At 44.2% G+C, this 21,870-nt stretch overlaps 1 protein-coding gene across 1 annotated transcript in view; it reads right to left on the minus strand.

Annotated features, from left to right (window-relative positions):
* Positions 1–1,135: 1,135 nt before the first annotated feature.
* Positions 1,136–21,870, minus strand: part of LOC123744253 (uncharacterized) — a 22,176-nt gene continuing 1,441 nt past the window's right edge. The window contains exon 2 of the mRNA XM_045723083.1: positions 1,136–2,287. Within this exon, the coding sequence (XP_045579039.1) occupies positions 1,458–2,287 (830 nt within the window). The 3' untranslated portion in view covers positions 1,136–1,457. The remainder of the gene's footprint in view (positions 2,288–21,870) is intronic.

Consider the following 21,870-nt stretch of genomic DNA (forward strand, 5'->3'; position numbering starts at 1 on the left):
GCCCCCCAAACAAACCAAGCAAACACAAACCAAGCAAACACAAACCAAGCAAACACAAACCAAGCAAACACAAACCAAGCAAACACAAACCAACCAAACACAAACCAACCAAACACAAACCAACCAAACACAAACCAACCAAACACAAACCAACCAAACATAAACCAACCAAACACAAACCAAGCAAACACAAACCAACCAAACACAAACCAAGCAAACACAAACCAAGCAAACACAAACCAAGCAAACACAAACCAACCAAACACAAACCAAGCAAACACAAACCAACCAAACACAAACCAACCAAACACAAACCAACCAAACACAAACCAAGCAAACACAAACCAACCAAACACAAACCAACCAAACACAAACCAACCAAACACAAACACAAACCAACCAAACACAAACCAACCAAACACAAACCAACCAAACACAAACCAAGCAAACACAAACCAAGCAAACACAAACCAACCAAACACAAACCAACCAAACCAAACACAAACCAACCAAACACAAACCAACCAAACACAAACCAAGCAAACACAAACCAACCAAACACAAACCAAGACACAAACCAACCAAACACAAACCAACCAAACACAAACCAAGCAAACACAAACCAACCAAACACAAACCAACCAAACACAAACCAACCAAACACAAACCAACCAAACACAAACCAACCAAACACAAACCAAGCAAACACAAACCAACCAAACACAAACCAACCAAACACAAACCAACCAAACACAAACCAACCAAACACAAACCAACCAAACACAAACCAACCAAACACAAACCAACCAAACACAAACCAACCAAACACAAACCAACCAAACACAAACCAACCAAACACAAACCAACCAAACACAAACCAACCAAACACAAACCAAGCAAACACAAACCAACCAAACACAAACCAACCAAACACAAACCAACCAAACACAAACCAACCAAACACAAACCAAGCAAACACAAACCAAGCAAACACAAACCAACCAAACACAAACCAAGCAAACACAAACCAAGCAAACACAAACCAACCAAACACAAACCAACCAAACACAAACCAAGCAAACACAAACCAACCAAACACAAACCAAGCAAACACAAACCAACCAAACACAAACCAACCAAACACAAACCAACCAAACACAAACCAACCAAACACAAACCAACCAAACACAAACCAACCAAACACAAACCAACCAAACACAAACCAAGCATACAATATTAAAATAAGATTAAAACAAAAACCAGCATTCCCTGTTTGCCCATTTATAATGTTTTCTAGCACATGATTTAACCTTAATTTAACCAGCCGAGTCAGCTAGGAACAAATGGCTGCCTGTATTCCCATACATAGACTACATGTAATCTGATATACTGATAGAATTGAAATACAACGATTACAAAAAGAAAACGTTATGTTGGGTTTATCTTCTACCTGAGATTCACCACACGAGGAGCTCTACTGGTATTGCGGCAGAGAAGATGCAAGAGAACCACATGTGAAGGAAGGCAGTGACAACACCCAGAGCCCCTGTCCCAAACCAAGCTGCACACAATGCCCCCAGTGTTGTCCCCACTCTTCCTGCCCACCCATAAGTACCATTGCTCCCTGCTACCCCATAGGTACTCCCGTTCCATGTTAGACCAGCAGACAGAGCCATCCCAGCAGCACCGGCAGGACCCAGCAGAGCTCCCAAGGTGCCCCATTGCCCGACTACTGGCTGATTGTTTAGTATTACTTTTAATATAGCCCCTCCTCCTGCTGCTACTGCCCCCCGTTTCATTGGTCCCATACCAAATGGAGCAGACACAACTACTGCACATCCAGCAACATAATGTGCTGCTACTATAAATGCTAAAGTCACAGACGTATCTACAGTATATTTGTACACAACTTGGATGTCCGACAGTCTTCCAACGGCAGTTTCCATGAGGTGTCCCAAACCTCCACATACTGCAGTGGTCCCGATCAGAACTACAGTCACCTCCTTGGCGTCCGGCTCAGTCTCCCCAGCCCTCATCATTCTCCTAAAGTTAGCTTCGACCTGTTGTAAGACTGTTATGGGGATCAAAACCATTAGAAGAAATCCTATCCACATAGTCAGAAATATGATAAGCTTGTTGAAGGACTGTGATTCTTTCTCAATAGCGTCTTTTGGTGGAGGTCCAAACAGGTCACCTAGTCCTGCTTCCACTGTAGAGGACAGCAGGTAGCCTCCAGGTAATCCAGAGGTGAATCCCAGCAGTGTGCTTCCTAGCACTTTACAGAAACCTGTATGGAGGTAGAGAGGGAGAAGAGAGGGAGGAGAGAGGGAGGGGGTTGGGAGCAGGTTGGGAGGAGAGAGGGAGGAGAGAGGGAGGGGGTTGGGAGGAGAGAGGGAGGGAGGAGAGAGGGTGGAGAGAGGGAGGAGAGAGGGAGGGGGTGGGAGGAGAGAGGGAGGACAGAGGGAGGAGAGAGGGAGGACAGAGGGAGGAAAGAGGGAGGACAGAGGGAGGAGTGAGGGAGGAGAGAGGGAGGAAGTTGGGAGGAGAGAGGGAGGACAGAGGGAGGGGTTGGGAGGAGAGAGGGAGGGGGTTGGGAGGAGAGCGAGGAAAGAGGGAGGGGTTGGGAAGAGAGAGGGGGGTTGGGAGGAGAGAGGGAGGGGGTTGGGAACAGAGAGGGATTGGGTTGGGAGGAGAGGGAGGAAAGATGGAGGGGGTGGGGAGGGGGAGGGGGTTGGGAGGAGAGAGGGAGGGAGGGGGTTGGGAGGAGAGAGGGAGGTGAGAAGGAGGAGAGAGGGAGGGAGTTGGGAGGAGAGAGGGAGGTGAGAAGGAGGAGAGTGGGAGGGGGTTGGGAGGAGTGGAAGAGCGGGAGGACAAGAGAGGGGGGAGAACGTAGATGAATGTTTATTAATAACTAGGAGTCCTACCAAAACCCACTCTAAACTACCCCAAACCAGTAAAATGGGATTGAATGTTACCCAGATCAAATCCAATCAAAGTCTATTCGTCACGTGCATAGGGTACAGCAGGTGTAAATGGTGCAGTCAAGATATCACAAACTGACTTAACCCCTATGGGCTAGGTGGGACGCTTGCGTCCCACCTACTCAACAGCCAGTGTAATCCCGTGGCGCGATATTCAAATACCTCAAAAATGCAAAAACTTCAATTTTTCAAACATATGACTATTTTACACCATTTTAAAGACTAGACTCTCGTTAACCTCTTACATCTAGACGTTCCGCTAGCGGAACACCTGCTCCAATATCCAATGATAGGCGTGGCGCGAATTCCAAATTCCTCAAAAATACAAAAACTTCAATTTTTCAAACATATGACTATTTCACAGCATTTTAAAGACAAGACTCTCCTTTATCTAACCACACTGTCCGATTTCAAAAAGGCTTTACAGCGAAAACAAAACATTAGATTATGTCAGCAGAGTACCCAGCCAGAAATAATCAGACACCCATTTTTCAAGCTAGCATATAATGTCACAAAAAACAAAACCACAGCTAAATGCAGCACAAACCTTTGATGATCTTCATCAGATGACACACCTAGGACATTATGTTATACAATACACGCATGTTGTTTTCAATTAAGTTCATATTTATATCAAAAACCAGCTTTTTACATTAGCATGTGACGTTCAGAACTAGCATACCCCCCGCAAACCTCCGGTGAATTTACTAAATTACTCACGATAAACGTTCACATAAAACATAACAATTATTTTAAGAATTATAGATACAGAACTCCTTTGTGCAATCGAGGTGATAGCCCAGCCATCACGGCTAGCTATTTAGACACCCACCAAGTTTAGCCCTGACCAAACGCCGATTTACTATTAGAAAAGTTTGATTACCTTTGGTGTTCTTCGTCAGAATGCACTCCCAGGACTGCTACTTCAATAACAAATGTTGGTTTGGTTCAAAACAATCCATATGTAGTAGAGTGATGTTGTTCCCCTAGATTATGCACCAAGTTGCGCACAAGGACAGTTCAAGTAGGCCAGGTCAAGAGGGGATGTTAATAAGTTATTAACAATAATAATAATTCAATGTGTTTTCTTTATTTAATTACAGCAGCATAGTTAATGTTATTTTTCAGTGTACAAACATTTTTTGATATCTATATTGTAAATACACCTAATTGTAAAAGTTTGTATATTTTGGTTTGGTCCATCGCGGGTTATCCGTACTTACGTACCCTTTTATCGTTCTCTTTTGCCGGACCTTCAGCTAGCAAGGTATGTTGTCCTTGGCGCCGTAATTTGGCAATATAAAACTGTGGTAAAGTTACATAAAGTGCTGTTACGCAACTATAGGTTTTGTTACAATGTGAACAATTATAAAGATTTATGTTAACAACTTTCACCAAGCTCGCTAATTAGGGTACCTATTGTAACTTGGGAGTATTTGGGACCGTGTTTGAGTGAGTTGCTATGTGCTCACGCAGGTGCCCGAGAGCTGTGACTGCACCGAGGGCTAACATATTGTGTGTTGTCTCTTCGTGTGCAGGTATGTCTTTTATTTTATCCGAATATGTTGTATATCATTTTACTTGTATTGTATAGTGTGCTGTTGGGCATTGAATGTATGTATGCAGTTCCCGCTCTTTTGCCGGACCTTCAGCTAGCAAGGTGCCCGAGAGCTGTGACTGCACCGAGGGCTAACATATTGTGTGTTGTCTCTTCGTGTGCAGGTCGAATAAAAATGATTCTACCAACAGAATTCCAGTTGTGGCAGTGTCCTAAATAAAAATACACAACGCAGAACGAACCACGCTACAAACTGGTGCCGTGACCTGCCGACTGGTCAGCTCAAGCCGACCCCCGGGAGCTGTGCATGTGGCTGAGGCGCACGACCTGCGCATGCGCATTTGTTGATGGTTTGCTGTAAGCTAATATATACTGTGAACAGTGAATGTGAGTGTAGCATACTCATTAGATACAGGTATTCGTGCTTATTTGTATGTTTTTGATGAATTTGTTTATTGCAATTTTTTTTGTATTTGAATGCAGTAAATTACATTGTATTTTAGTGCTCTGTTGAGCCATGGAAGACTCTCAAGTCCACAAATTTAGTTATGCTGGGGATTTTAGTGTGGGTAGAGGGAGGGGTGTCCTTGCATTTACACCACTTGTACAGTCAGCTCCTGGGAGTAGAGCGTTTGCTAGTCCTGAGTTTGCAAGCGCTGGGAGGGGTAGGCTGTTTGTTCCACCTGACCAGGGTATCCCACCTCTGTCTTTTGATGTACCGTCATCCACAGTCCTCAGTGATAATGGGACGCCTCCGAGTCAGCTTAGTGACATTATTAAGCAGATTGGTTCAGAGATAGGTGAATCTATCAGAGCGAGTTTACTGCAGTCTGGGGTTTCAAGTCTTGCTCCTGCCTGTCCCCTCACCAACCCCAGCAGTTTCCCCTGCCTGAGCAGTGTGGGTCAACCTTTATTGATGCGTCCAAGCTGAATCTGGTTGTGAAGTCCGATGTTAGTCCTCCACCTTTCTTTAGGGGTGATGGCTCAGATAAGTACTCTGTCCTGGAGTGGGAGGAGTTAATGGGAGTCTACTTAGAGAAGAGGGGTTACACTGGGTCTGAGAATGTTGGGGGGGTGATGTCTAGGCTCATGGGGAGGGCACGGGATGTGACCAAAGTCTGGATGCGTAACAACCCTGTTGTCACAGATGTTAAGGCGGTGTTCAGTGTTCTCAAGCAACACTTTGGGGATACTGTCTGCTCAGGTATGCCATTAGCTGATTTCTATTCAATCAAACCATATGCTAATGAGGGTCCAATAGATTTCTGGATTAGGCTTAACAAAGCTGCAGAGGCAGCCAAACAGTACCTTGTGAGTGAGGGCAGGACCCTACCCAATGAGTGCTCAGAGTTGGCAGTCATGTTTGTACGCAACTGTCCTGATAAAGAGTTGGCCCAAGTGTTCAAGAGCAAACCCCTTCGTGACTGGACAGCCAGTGAGGTACAGAATCAGTTGGATGAACTGTTAAGGGAACGTAAAGCATGTAGAACACAACTTTCACAGCAGGTGGCTGCCGTCTTTGACTCCCCCCAGGAGGGAGTGGGTCCTGTGAACAGACCTAAGGTGTCATCCTTTTCTCCATGTGGCCGTGAACCAGACCAGGCACCGTCTATATCTGAGGGTGAGACATTAGAGAAGGTTTTGACTTTGTTAGAGAAGGCTCTGGTCAGCAATACTCAGTCTGTGAACAGAGGGCCCCGTAAACAGTTCCACAAACGTCAGCGTGAGTGCGCCGTCTGTGGAAGCACTAATCACTGGACCAAAGCTCACTGTCAGATGCACCAGCTGTGCTTCAAGTGCTTCTCTCCGGGCCACATGAGCTTTGACTGTAGTGAGGCTGGGCAGCGACAGAGCCCTGGATGTGGACAGACTGGCAGGTCTCAGGAAAACTAGAATGCCTCCATTCTGAGGAGGGCAATGTGGGGCAGTCTTATTTTTCCTCCACTGATGATGATATCCAATCTGTTTATTCTTACTTTTGTGAGTCAGTACCCAAGAACAACACAGTCATTTTTCAGAACACAATGAGAATTACTCAGAATGACAGTTTGTTTTACACCTCTGTGCTAGTACAGGATAAAGTTGAGCTGAAGGGGATGTTAGATAGTGGGTCCATGGCTACTACTCTGCGCGCAGATATTGTACCTCGGTTGAGGGAGGCAGGAGTGGTAGAGGGGAACTTTCTAGCTCCTTCAGATATCATCCTGGTGGGTTGTGGTGGGAAGCAAACTAGCCCAGTGGGCATGTGTTGACCAGAGCATACCGGACCTATTCTCTCTCCTTTCCCCGATTTCTACCGCAGGCTCTGGACATTTACACCTGGATCTTGCAGCTAACTAGCTGCTACCTGAGTGACTATTGGCAACGTCGGTCACGGAATTAACACACATTATTACGGAGCTAGCCAGCTAGCCAGCTGAAGAGTTCCGTCAGCCACTCCTGGGCTATTCCTGAGCTAGCCAGCTGAAGTGTCTCCTGGGCTACAACTCACCTATCCTGACCCGTTTTACTGCCGATGCGGAGCCCCATCGGGTCTTCACGACTGGACCACCGACGTTATCTGCCCGAGGGAGTTATCCAACTGGCCCCTCCGTCGCGACGTAACCTGATCGCCCATCTGCGGCCCGCTAATCGTTAGCTGTCTTTTCGGCTGCGATCTGAATAGGTCTATCGGACACTTTTCTTGGGCCACCATAACTAACTATTTTGCCAACTTGGACTGGTCCCCCCTTCCACACGGAACCCCACTAACCCACAGACGGAAACGCACGAGGTGGATAAAAACAGACCTCCCTCCCATCTTCCACCAGCTTGCTACCTATGGCCCGGCTAGCTGTCTGAATCTCACTGGACCCTTTGATCACTCGGCTAAGCATGCCTCTCCTTAATGTCAATATGCCTTCTCCATTGCTGTTCTGGTTAGTGTTTATTGGCTTATTTCACTGTAGAGCCTCTAGCCCTGCTCATTATACCTTATCCAACCTCTCAGTTCCTCCACCCACACATGCTATGACATCTTCTGGTTTCAATGATGTTTCTAGAGACAATATCTCTCTCATAATCACTAAATGCCTAGGTTTACCTCCTCTGTACTCACATCCCACCATAACTTTGTCTGTACATTATACCTTGAAGCTATTTTATCGCCCCCAGAAACCTGCTCTTTTTTCTCTCTATTCTGGATGTCACAGACGACCAATTCTTATAGCTTTTAGCCGTACCCTCATACTTATTCTTCTCTGCTCCTCTGGGGATGTAGAGGTGAATCCAGGCCCTGCAGTGCCTGGCTCCACTCCTACTCCCCAGGCGCTCTCTTTTGATGACTTCTGTAACCGTAATAACCTTGGTTTCATGCATGTTAACATTAGAAGCCTCCTCCCTAAGTTTGTTTTATTCACTGCTTTAGCACACTCTGCCAACCCGGATGTCCTAGCTGTGTCTGAATCTTGGCTTAGGAAGTCCACCAAAAACTCTGAAATCTTCATCCCTAACTACAACGTTTTCAGACAAGATAGAACGGCCAAAGGGGGCGGTGTTGCAATCTACTGCAGAGATAGCCTGCAGAGTTCTGTCCTGCTATCCAGGTCTGTACCCAAACAATTTGAACTTCTACTTTTAAAAATCCACCTCTCCAAAAACAAATCTCTCACCGTTGCCGCCTGCTATAGACCCCCTTCGGCCCCTAGTTGTGTTCTGGACACCATATGTGAACTGATTGCCCCCCATCTATCTTCAGAGCTCGTGCTACTAGGTGACCTAAACTGGGACATGCTTAACACCCCAGCCATCCTACAATCCAAGCTTGATGCCCTCAATCTCACACAAATTATTAATGAACCCACCAGGTACAACCCCAAAGCCGCAAACACTGGCACCCTCATAGATATCATCCTAACCAACGTGCCCTCTAAATACACCTCTGCTGTTTTCAACCAAGATCTCAGCGATCACTGCCTCATTGCCTGCACCCGTAATGGGTCAGCGGTCAAACGACCTCCACTCATCACTGTCAAACGCTCCCTGAAACATTTCAACGAGCAAGCCTTTCTATTCGACCTGGCCCTGGTATCCTGGAAGGATATTGACCTCATCCCATCAGTAGAGGATGCCTGGTTATTTTTTAAAAATGCCTTCCTCTCCATCTTAAATAAGCATGCCCCTTTCAAGAAATTTAGAACCAGGAACAGATATAGCCCTTGGTTCTCCCCAGACCTGACTGCCCTTAACCAACACAAAAATATCCTGTGGCGTTCTGCATTAGCATCGAACTGCCCCGCGATATGCAACTTTTTAGGGAAGTTAGAAACCAATACACACAGGCAGTTAGAAACGCCAAGGCTAGCTTTTTCAAACAGAAATTCGCTCGTGCAACTCCAACTCTAAAAAGTTCTGGGACATTGTAAAGTCCATGGAGAATAAGAACACCTCCTCCCAACTGCCCACTGCACTGAGGATAGGAAACTCTGTCACCACCGATAAGCCCACTATAATTGAGAATTTCAACAAGCATTTTTCTACGGCTGGCCATGCTTTCCACCTAACTACCCCTACTGCATTCAACAGCACTGCACCCCCCACAGCTACTCGCCCAAGCCTCCCCCATTTCTCCTTCTCCCAAATCCATTCAGCTGATGTTCTGAAAGAGCTGCAAAATCTGGACCCCTACAAATCAGCTGGGCTTGACAATCTGGACCCTTTCTTTCTAAAATTATCTGCCGAAATTATTGCAACCCCTATTACTAGCCTGTTCAACCTCTCTTTCGTGTCGTCTGAGATTCCCATAGATTGGAAAGCAGCTGCTGTCATCCCCCTCTTCAAAGGAGGTGACACTCTTGACCCAAATTGCTACAGACCTATATCCATCCTACCCTGCCTTTCTAAGGTCTTCGAAAGCCAAGTTAACAAACAGATTACCGACCATTTCGAATCCCACCGCACCCTCTCCGCTATGCAATCTGGTTTCAGAGCTGGTCATGGGTGCACCTCAGCCACGCTCAAGGTCCTAAACGACATCGTAACCGCCATCGATAAGAAACAATACTGTGCTGCCGTATTCATTGACCTGGCCAAAGCTTTTGACTCTGTTAACCTGTTGGGTCTAGGGGGCAGCATTTGCACGTCTGGATAAAAAAAATGTACCCGATTTAATCTGGTTACTAATCCTACCCAGTAACTAGAATATGCATATACTTATTATATATGGATAGAAAACACTCTAAAGTTTCCAAAACTGTTTGAATGGTGTCTGTGAGTATAACAGAACTCATTTGGCAGGCAAAACCCTGAGACATTTTCTGACAGGAAGTGGATACCTGATGTGTTGTATTGACTTTAAACCTATCCCATTGAAAAACACAGGGGTTTAGGAATATTTTGGCACTTCCTATTGCTTCCACTAGATGTCACCAGCCTTTACAAAGTGTTTTGAGTCTTCTGGAGGGAGATCTGACCGAACAAGAGCCATGGAACGATGATGTCCCATTAGACACCTGGCGCGCGAGTTCATGTTGGGTACCCTCGTTCCAATACGTTATAAAAGAGTATGCATTCGTCCACCTTGAATATTATTCATGTTCTGGTTAAAAAGGCCCTAATGATTTATGCTATACAACGTTTGACATGTTTGAACGAACGGAAATATATTTTTTCCCCTCGTTCATGACGAGAAGTCCGGCTGGCTTACATCATGTGCTAACGAGACGGAGATTTTTGGACATAAATGATGAGCTTTTTTGAACAAAACTACATTCGTTATGGACCTGTGATACCTGGAAGTGACATCTGATGAAGAGAATCAAAGGTAATGGATTATTTACATAGTATTTTCGATTTTAGATCTCCCCAACATGACGTCTAGTCTGTATCGCAACGCGTATTTTTCTGGGCGCAGTGCTCAGATTATTGCAAAGTGTGATTTCCCAGTAAGGTTATTTTTAAATCTGGCAAGTTGATTGCGTTCAAGAGATGTAAATCTATAATTCTTTAAATGACAATATAATATTTTACCAATGTTTTCTAATTTTAATTATTTAATTTGTTACGCTGACTTGACTGCCGGTTATTGGAGGGAAACGATTTCCTCAACATCAATGCCATAGTAAAACGCTGTTTTTGGATATAAATATGAACTTGATAGAACTAAAAATGCATGCATTGTCTAACATAATGTCCTAGGAGTGTCATCTGATGGAGATTGTAAAAGGTTAGTGCATCATTTTAGCTGGTTTTATGGTTTTGGTGACCCTGTCTTTGACTTGACAAAACATTACACACAACTCTTGTAAATGTACTGTCCTAACATACTCTAAATTTATGCTTTCGCCGTAAAACCTTTTTGAAATCGTAAAACGTGGTTAGATTAAGGAGATGTTTATCTTTCAAATGGTGTAAAATAGTTGTATTTTTGAAAAATTTGAATTTTGACATTTATTTGGATTCAAATTTGCCGCTCTTGAAATGCACCTGCTGTTGATGGAGTGCACCACGGGTGGCACGCTAGCGTCCCACCTAGCCCCAAGAGGTTAATCACCACATCCTCATCGGCAGACTCAGTAGCGTTGGTTTCTCAAACGATTGCGTCGCCTGGTTCACCAACTACTTCTCTGACAGAGTTCAGTGTGTCAAATCGGAGGGCCTACTGTCTGGACCTCTGGCAGTCTCTATGGGGGTACCACAGGGTTCAATTCTTGGGCCAACTCTTTTCTCTGTATACATAAATGATGTCGCTCTTGCTGCTGGTGAATCTCTGATCCACCTCTACGCAGACGACACCATTCTGTACACTTCTGGCCCTTCTTTGGACACTGTGTTAACAACCCTCCAGACGAGCTTCAATGCCATTCAACTCTCCTTCCGTGGTCTCCAACTGCTCCTAAATACAAGTAAAACTAAATGCATGCTCTTCAACCGATCGCTGCCTGCACCTGCCCGCCTGTCCAGCATCACTTCTCTGGACGGTTCTAACTTAGAATTTGTGGACAACTACAAATACCTAGGTGTCTGGTTAGACTGTAAACTCTCCTTCCAGGCTCACATCAATCATCTCCAATCCAAAGTGAAATCTCGAATCGGCTTCCTATTTCGCAACAAAGCATCCTTCACTCATGCTGCCAAACATACCCTCGTAAAACTGACCATCCTACCAATCCTCGACTTCGGCGATGTCATTTACAAAATAGCTTCCAATACCCTACTCAACAAGCTGGATGCAGTCTATCACAGTGCCATCCGTTTTGTCACCAAAGCCCCATATACTACCCACCACTGCGACCTGTACGCTCTCGTTGGCTGGCCTTCGCTTCATAATCGTCGCCAAACACATTGGCTCCAGGTCATCTACAAGACCCTGCTAGGTAAAGTCCCCCCTTATCTCCGCTCACTGGTCACCATAGCAGCACCCACCTGTAGCACGCGCTCCAGCAGATATATCTCTCTGGTCACCCCTAAAGCCAACTCCTCCTTTGGTCGTCTCTCCTTCCAGTTCTCTGCTGCCAATGACTGGAACGAACTACAAAAATCTCTGAAACTGGAAACACTTATCTCCCTCACTAGCTTTAAGCACCAGCTGTCAGAGCAGCTCACAGATCACTGCATCTGTACATAGCCCATCTATAATTTAGCCCAAACTACTACCTCTTCCCCTACTGTATTTATTTATTTTATTTATTTTGCTCCTTTGCACCATATTATTTATATTTTATCTCTGAACTTTCTTCAAACTACAAATCTACCATTCCAGTGTTTTTCTTGCTATACTTTATTTACTTTTCCACCATGGCATTTTTTTGCCTTTACCTCCCTTATCTCACATCATTTGCTCACATTGTATATAATCTTATTTTTTTTTTATTTATTTTTTTTTTTCTACTGCATCATTGATTGTATGTTGTTTTACTCCATGTGTAACTCTGTGTTTTTGTATGTTGTCGAACTGCTTTGCTTTATCTTGGCCAGGTCGCAATTGTAAATGAGAACTTGTTCTCAACTTGCCTACCTGGTTAAATAAAGGTGAAATAAATAAATAAATGTGTGATTTAAAAATTCAGCTTTATGGCTTCAGCTATGTAGTCCCAGTGCTTATTGTAGATGGGCAGGTTAATGAACTCATTGTGGGCACTAATGTGTTGAAGTCTTTGATTAGACAGTTCAAATCGAATGACAGCTACTGGCGGGTGGTGGGTACACCAGGTTCCTCTAGCCAGTGCGATGACAGCCACTTCCTGCGTCTCCTGTCAAATCTGGAGAGATGGAGAGGAGACTCCATCCCAGATAAAGTAGGCACCATTAAGTTGAAGAGAGCAGTAACGCTCCAACCCATGAGTGAGCATCTGGTGTGGGGCCGCCTACCCCCAAAGACAAAACTCTCTGTGGGCAGTACTGTTGTTGTCGAGCCCAGCACATCTCGGTGTGTGAATCGACACATACTAGTGGGGGAGAGTAGTTACGCCTCTGTGGGGGGATGGATGGCTACCTGTGAAGATAGTGAATCCAACAACATCACCAGTTACCCTGAGACGAAATGCTAAAGTGGCGGATGTGTATCCTTGCATTGCATTAGAGGATTTTGATGATGTCAAGCAGCAAGCAGCTTACCAGAACGTGGCTAAAGTTCAATGTGACAGCTCACACGGCAGTCTGACAGCTAAGAGTTCAGTTGGTGGCAGTGTAGTTCATGGCAACAGTACACTGAGCAATCTTGGACTTCAAGGCCTGTCTGTTGAGGAGTGTCCAGTTTCACAGTTCTGGAAGGATAAACTTGTCAATTTAATTGGGAAGTATGACACAGTGTTCTCTAGACATAGCCTAGATTGTGGTGAGGCAAAGGGGTTCTGCCATCGCATACGGCTGACTGATGACCGCCCATTTCGATTACCTTATCGTAGGCTTTCTCCAGCTCATTACCAAAAACTCAGGGAAACACTGGATGATATGGAGGAAAAGGAAATCGTCAGAAAATCCAGCAGTGAGTATGCCTCACCTTTGGTGCTGGTATGGAAAAAGAATGGGGACTTGCGCCTATGTACTGACTTTAGGTGGTTAAATGCATGCACTGTAAAGGACGCTCATCCCCTGCCTCATCAGGCTGATGTACTGGCCGCGCTGGGAGGTAATGCCTTCTTCAGCACAATGGACTTGACGTCAGGGTATTATAACGTGCCACTGCATGAAGAGGATAAGAAATACACTGCCTTTTCCTCTCCTTTAGGTCTGCACGAGTACAATCGGTTGCCTCAGGGCCTATGCAACAGCCCGGCTACGTTTATGAGAATGATGCTGACCATCTTTGGTGACCAAAACTTTCTAAGTCTCCTTTGTTATTTGGATGATCTGATGGTTTTTGCTAAGACTGAGGAAGAGAGTCTGCAGAGACTTGAGATGGTTTTTCAGCGGTTGCAGGAGCACAATCTTAAACTGTCTCCGTCTAAGTGCAAGTTTTTGAGGAGGTCTGTTAAGTTTTTGGGTCACATCATTTCTCAGGAGGGTGTAGCCACTGACCCTGCTAAAGTTCAAACTATTTTGAACGTGACTGAGAGCGAGATGATGGAAGCTGATGGTGTCACTCCGTCTCCTAGCAAAATCCGTTCTTTTCTTGGTATGGTAGTATACTATCAACACTACATTGAGAATTGTTCCATGGTTGCTAGGCCGTTGTTTCAGCTAACTACAGGTCAGAAGAAGCCTAGGAGAGGCAAGGGTAGGAGGAGGCCTGGTCCCTCTCGCAGGCTCACTGCTGCAGACTGGACTGCCGAATGTCAACTCGCTTTTGAAGCTTTGAAATCAGCACTAGTTGACCAGGCACTGCTGGCTCATCCAGATTTTTCTCAGCCATTTTTACTTTCTGTGGATGCATCTACTAGTGGTTTGGGAGCTGTACTATCCCAAGTGCAAGATGGGACGGCAATAGCCAGGCCAATAGCTTTTGCTAGTAAATCTCTTAATCATGCACAATCCAAGTATCCTGCTCACCGGCTGGAATTTCTAGCCATGAAATGGGCCATTCATGATAAATTCAGCCATTGGCTGCGAAGGCATAAGTTTACTGTGTGGACCGACAACAATCCACTCAAATATATTCTTACAAAGCCGAGACTTGATGCATGCGAGCAGAGATGGGTCGCAAAGCTGGCACCCTTTGACTTTGATATCCAGTACATACCAGGTCCCAAGACTGTCGTTGCTGATGCCTTGAGCAGAGAGCCATTTGTCCGCTCCACTGTTTTGCACCGACTGACAAGAATCCCATATGATGTCCTGCTGGAGGAAGCCAGAGGTCTTCGAGTGGGTGATGTTCAAGACATGTTCCGCCTCTCCTGTGAACAGCCCGAGGCTGGCTGTGGAACGTCTATGGCTCCTGGGAGTGAGTTAACCTCTATGGGCTAGGTGGGACGCAAGCGTCCCACCCGTGGTGCACTCCATCAACAGCAGGTGCATTTCAAGAGCGGCAAATTTGAATCCAAATAAATGTCAAAATTCACATTTTTCAAACATACAACTATTTTACACCCTTTGAAAGATAAACATCTCCTTAATCTAACCACGTTTTACGATTTCAAAAAGGTTTTACGGCGAAAGCATAAATTTAGAGTATGTTAGGACAGTACATTTACAAGAGTTGTGTGTAATGTTTTGTCAATTCAAAGACAGGGTCACCAAAACCATAAAACCAGCTAAAATGATGCACTAACCTTTTACAATCTCCATCAGATGACACTCCTAGGACATTATGTTAGACAATGCATGCATTTTTAGTTCTATCAAGTTCATATTTATATCCAAAAACAGCGTTTTACTATGGCATTGATGTTGAGGAAATCGTTTCCCTCCAATAACCGGCAGTCAAGTCAGCACCACAAATTAAATAATTAAAATTAGAAAACATTGGTAAAATATTATATTGTCATTTAAAGAATTATAGATTTACATCTCTTGAACGCAATCAACTTGCCAGATATAAAAATAACCTTACTGGGAAATCACACTTTGCAATAATCTGAGCACTGCGCCCAGAAAAATACGCGTTGCGATACAGACTAGCCGTCATGTTGGGGAGATCTAAAATCGAAAATACTATGTAAATAATCGATTACCTTTGATTCTCTTCATCAGATGTCACTTCCAGGTATCACAGGTCCATAACGAATGTAGTTTTGTTCAAAAAAGCTCATCATTTATGTCCAAAAATCTCCGTCTTGTTAGCACATGATCTAAGCCCGCCGGACTTCACTTCATGAACGAGGGGAAAAAATATATTTACGTTCGTTCAAACATGTCAAACGTTGTATAGCATAAATCATTAGGGCCTTTTTTAACCAGAACATGAATAATATTCAAGGTGGACGAATGCATTCTCTTTTATAACGTATTGGAACGAGGGTACCCAACATGAACTCGCGCGCCAGGTGTCTAATGGGCCATCATCGTTCCATGGCTCTTGTTCGGTCAGATCTCCCTCCAGAAGACTCAAAACACTTTGTAAAGGCTGGTGACATCTAGTGGAAGCAATAGGAAGTGCCAAAATATTCCTCAGCCCCTGTGTTTTTCAATGGCATAGGTTTAAAGGTAATACAACACATCAGGTATCCACTTCCTGTCAGAAAATGTCTCAGGGTTTTGCCTGCCAAATGAGTTCTGTTATACTCACAGACACCATTCAAACAGTTTTAGAAACTTTAGGGTGTTTTCTATCCATATATAATAAGTATATGCATATTCTAGTTACTGGGTAGGATTAGTAACCAGATTAAATCGGGTAAAAAAAATGTATCCAGCCGTGCAAATACTGCCCCCTAGCCCTAACAGGTTAAGTAGAGCAGGAGACGATGTCAGTGGGTTGGTTTCCTGTGAAGAGGTGTCTGCTGTCCTCCATGCTCACCGCCGATGGGATGATGGTGCCACGGTGAGGGCCATTTCACATGCGCAGCACCTTGAGAAGTTGATGTCCATGGGTCAGAGCCCTTTACCTGTCTTTACACACAAGGAGCTGTATGATAACCAGTCACTGGATCCTGTCATCAGCAGAGTCATGTTCTTTGTAGATAGAGGCCGGCGCCCATCTAGGAGAGAGCGAGTACTTGAAGCTAATGAAACAGTTTATACTCTAAGGCAGTGGGGAAAACTCACCACGCGGTTAGGGATTCTGTATCGTGTCTCAAAACACCCAGTGAGTAAGAAGAAAATATTCCAGTATGTTGTACCTGTGTCTTTGAGAGGCCTTGTGTTGAAGGGAGTTCATGATGATGCTGGTCATCAGGGTCAGCAGCGCACATTGTGGCTTACGAGACAGCGGTTTTACTGGGACTCTATGGAAAAGGATGTCAAGGAATACGTGGCCCACTGTAAGAGATGAGTGTTGAGTAAAGCACCTGAGCCTGAAGCAAGAGCTCCACTTGTCTCCATTGTGACAACGGCACCTTTGGAACTTGTGTGTATTGATTTCTGGACTACAGAAGATTCAAACAACAAGTCTATTGATGTGTTAGTAGTGACTGATCACTTTACTAAGCTGGCATGTGCGTATCCGTGTCCAAACCAGTCTGCTAAGACTGTGGCTCGTGTTCTCTGGAATAATTTCTTCTGCGTTTATGGGTTCGCTGATTGTATCCATTCTGACAGGGGTGCTAACTTTGAAAGTTCACTTATTGCAGAATTACTTCAGTTATCTGGTGTTGGAAAGTCCCAAACCACACCTTATCACCCCATGGGGAACGGTCAAGCAGAACGTCTAAATCGCACGCTGGGTGGGATGATTAGAGCTCTGCCAGCTAGGTCCAAGGCTAAATGGCCTCAGATGTTGAACACATTGACAATCTCCTATAACTGCACTGTTCACGAGACTACTGGGTTTCCGCCCTTCTTCTTGATGTTTGGACGCACCCCTAGGCTGCCAGTAGATGTTATGTTTGAAAGTGTGCTGTTGGATGGGGACACGGTCGATGTGGATAAGTATGTCCAGTCTTTGGGTGAGGATCTGAGAGAAGCCATGACATTGGCTCAGCAGCATGCAAGTAAGCAACAAAAGAGACAAGCCGAGGTCTACAACAGACGGTCGAAGGGTCATTCGGTAGAGAAGGGAGACAGAGTTCTACATGCTAACAAGGGAGAGAGGGGCAAGAAGAAACTGGCTGATCGCTGGGACAGTGCGGTGTACATAGTTGTTGCGAAGAACAGCTCATTGAACACACATCGTATACAGCACCCTACCACTGGACGCATCAAGACGGTGCATAGGAACCTGATTATGCCAGTCAACTTTCTGCCTTTGCCTTCTTGGGAGGAACCTGAGAGTCACGGATATCTATTGAGTGGTGACGTGTTCTCTGAGATGTCTGCAGCGTCCAGCAAAATGGATGGGAGTGACGCAAGGACTGTCCACTGGGTAGCAAGCCTTCCTGAGTCTTCTGGGAGGATATTCCAAGAGGATGGTGTAGTCCCAGTTGATGGAAGTGAAGTGGAACGGCCATATGACGTCCCCTTGAGTGAGGTGTGCTCAGTAGAAGTGGACCAGAGAGAGATCCCCAAAGCCTACAAGAGTTCTGATGGCGAAACTCCATTCAGTGGGGATGGTGCTGTAACAGATGTTGTTAACTTGGTTGAAGATGCTTTGTCAGTGTGGTCTGTGGCAATCTACCAGGATTCTGATCAGTCGTCTGACACTACTAGTGTTGAGTCTGTAACTGAAAGTGTGCTGGCTCCGGATAGGCCGAGTTGTAGTATTCCCCAACCTGAGGTTAGACCTCTGAGCACGGTTAGTGCTGTCCGTGACATTCCTGCTAGGTTTTTGGGTGAGGGTGTTCGGACTAGACTAGGTAGATTTATTAAGCCAGTGAATAGGTTAATCCAAACTATGTCTACACAGGAAATGAAACCGTTCTTGGTTTCTCAGTGACGGTAGGATATTGCCTATATGGTAATCTAACTGGGTCTTAGAGTGATTTGTGGGTTGGTCTAATATTTTTGATATTTTTGACAATTCATGTAACTTTGTGTGTAGTTCATCAGCATAAAATGTATTTGGCATTTTTTGTATACGGTTGAATAAGGGATTAGCTACCTCTTATTTTCCTAATCCTTCGCGGAATAGCTTTCCAGCTGATCGACCATTTGTGGGTCTAGATTTAAGGGACTACACTGGGTTACTCCGTCGCTCTGTGGGTGTGAATTTTTTTTCTTTCTTTGCTTTGTTACCTTCGAGGTAATGTGTTTTGTTTTGTGCCTATAATCTAGTGTAAAACAGTGGGGGTGAATGTAGTAGAGTGATGTTGTTCCCCTAGATTATGCACCAAGTTGCGCACAAGGACAGTTCAAGTAGGCCAGGTCAAGAGGGGATGTTAATAAGTTAATAACAATAATAATAATTCAATGTGTTTTCTTTATTTAATTACAGCAGCATAGTTAATGTTATTTTTCAGTGTACAAACATTTTTTGATATCTATATTGTAAATACACCTAATTGTAAAAGTTTGTATATTTTGGTTTGGTCCATCACGGGTTATCCGTACTTACGTACCCTTTTATCGTTCTCTTTTGCCGGACCTTCAGCTAGCAAGGTATGTTGTCCTTGGCGCCGTAATTTGGCAATATAAAACTGTGGTAAAGTTACATAAAGTGCTGTTACGCAACTATAGGTTTTGTTACAATGTGAACAATTATAAAGATTTATGTTAACAACTTTCACCAAGCTCGCTAATTAGGGTACCTATTGTAACTTGGGAGTATTTGGGACCGTGTTTGAGTGAGTTGCTATGTGCTCACGCAGGTGCCCGAGAGCTGTGACTGCACCGAGGGCTAACATATTGTGTGTTGTCTCTTCGTGTGCAGGTATGTCTTTTATTTTGTTCCGAATATGTTGTATACCATTTTAATTGTATAGTGTGCTGTTGGGCATTGAATGTATGTATGCAGTTCCCGCTCTTTTGCCGGACCTTCAGCTAGCAAGGTGCCCGAGAGCTGTGACTGCACCGAGGGCTAACATATTGTGTGTTGTCTCTTCGTGTGCAGGTCGAATAAAAATGATTCTACCAACAGAATTCCAGTTGTGGCAGTGTCCTAAATAAAAATACACAACGCAGAACGAACCACGCTACACATAGTTATATCCAAATAGCGGCGTTTTGTTCGTGCGTTCAAGACACTATCCGAAGTGTAAATAAGGGTCACGAGCATGGCGCATTTCATGACAAAAGATTTCTAAATATTCCATTACCGTACTTCGAAGCATGTCAACCGCTGTTTAAAATCTATTTTTATGCCATTTTTCTCATAAAAAGCGATAATATTCTGACCGGATCGGGTACGCACCGATTTCAGAGAGCAAAAGGCTTTACAATGAAAGCAAAACATTAGATTATGTCAGCAGAGTACCCAGCCAGAAATAATCAGACACCCATTTTTCAAGCTAGCATATAATGTCACATAAACCCAAACCACAGCTAAATGCAGCACTAACCTTTGATGATCTTCATCAGATGACAACCCTAGGACATTATGTTATACAATACATGCATGTTTTGTTCAATCAAGTTCATATTTATATCAAAAACCAGCATTTTACATTAGCATGTGACTAGCATGTGACTAGCATTCCCACCGAACACTGCTGGTGAATTTACTAAATTACTCACGATAAACGTTCACAAAAACATAACAATTATTTTAAGAATTATAGATACAGAACTCCTCTATGCACTCGCTATGTCCGATTTTAAAATAGCTTTTCGGTGAAAGCACATTTTGCAATATACTCAGTAGATAGCCCGGCATCACAGGGCTAGCTATTTAGACACCCAGCAAGTTTAGCACTCACCAAAGTCAGATTTACTCTAAGAAAAATGTTATTACCTTTGCTGTTCTTCATCAGAATGCTCTCCCAGGACTTCTACTTCAATAACAAATGTTGGTTTGGTCCCAAATAATCCATTGTTATATCCAAATAGCGGCGTTTTGTTCGTGCGTTCAAGACACTATCCGAAAGGGTAAATAAGGGTGACGAGCATGGCGCATTTCGTGACAAAAAAATTCTAAATATTCCATTACCGTACTTCGAAGCATGTCAACCCCTGTTTAAAATCAATTTTTATGCCATTTTTCTCGTAAAAAAGCGATAATATTCCGACCGGGAAATCGTTTTTTATTACAAAGAGAGTGAAAGTAAAAGCATGCTATCCCCTCATGCACGAGCCTCAGTCTAATGGCCCTCTGATAGAGCACTTGCCAAACGCGCTAATGTGTTTCAGCCTGGGGATGGAATTACATCGTTCAGCTTTTTCCCGCCTTCTGAGAGCCCATGGGAGCCGTAGGAAGTGTCACGTCATGCCAGAGATCCCCTGTATTTGTTAGAGATGATCAAGGAGGGCAAGAAATGGTCAGACAGGCCACTTCCTGTAAGGAATCTTCTCAGGTTTTGGCCTGCCAAATGAGTTCTGTTATACTCACAGACACCATTCAAACAGTTTTAGAAACTTTGGGGTGTTTTCTATCAAAAGCCAATAATTATATGCATATTCTAGTTACTGGGCAGGAGTAGTAACCAGATTAAATCGGGTACGTTTTTTATCCGGCCGTGCAAATACTGCCCCCTAGCCCCAACAGGTTAAGAATCAGACTGTTCTCTACGGGGGATTAACATAGTTTCAGGCTAAGGTTTGGGAGAGGGTTTAAACAGAAGTTCAGGCAACTGTTCATTTTAGCCAGTCATTCTGGGAGGTTAAGTTTAGGGTTAAGGTTTCGTGAAAGTCTTTAAAAAAGAGCCCTCAGCACTGAGATTGAACCTGTGACACTCGGTGAACATGCCAACGATGATAACCTAAAATACTCCATGGAATGTTGTCAACCTACCAGCAGAGAGCATTTATCAGATTAACCTTTCTGCGTAGGTTGTAGGAGACAAAAAAATGAGGTTTAGCAGGTTCTAGTGCTTCAGTAGACAGAAGACGTTTGCATTTAACCCTGACTTTGAAACAGTTAAATACATACTAATTTACAGACAATCACAGTAAAAATGGCCAAATGTCTACGGACCTTGTCATCATTTGATACGACACTGATAATAGTTGGTGCCATTACAGGTCAAACCAAATCCCTGGTGATGTTTGACGTCAGTCCAGGTCCGCAGGACGATGAGCATCACTCAGAGACTCGCAGGTTCAACCCACTGCTAATCACTTGGTTGGTTTTTTCTGTTTGAAGGCTCATGCAGCCTTTTTATTTTGTATCATCATTTTATGTCTAATAAATCAGTGTTTGTGTTTATTTAATGAAAACAATCATTTATTTCCCCAAGACTCTTCTGGCCATTGAAATGCTCAGTCTGATGGTGTGGGCGTTAGGACATT

Source organism: Salmo salar, chromosome ssa08, assembly GCF_905237065.1.
Source record: "Salmo salar chromosome ssa08, Ssal_v3.1, whole genome shotgun sequence".
Taxonomy (NCBI): domain Eukaryota; kingdom Metazoa; phylum Chordata; class Actinopteri; order Salmoniformes; family Salmonidae; genus Salmo; species Salmo salar.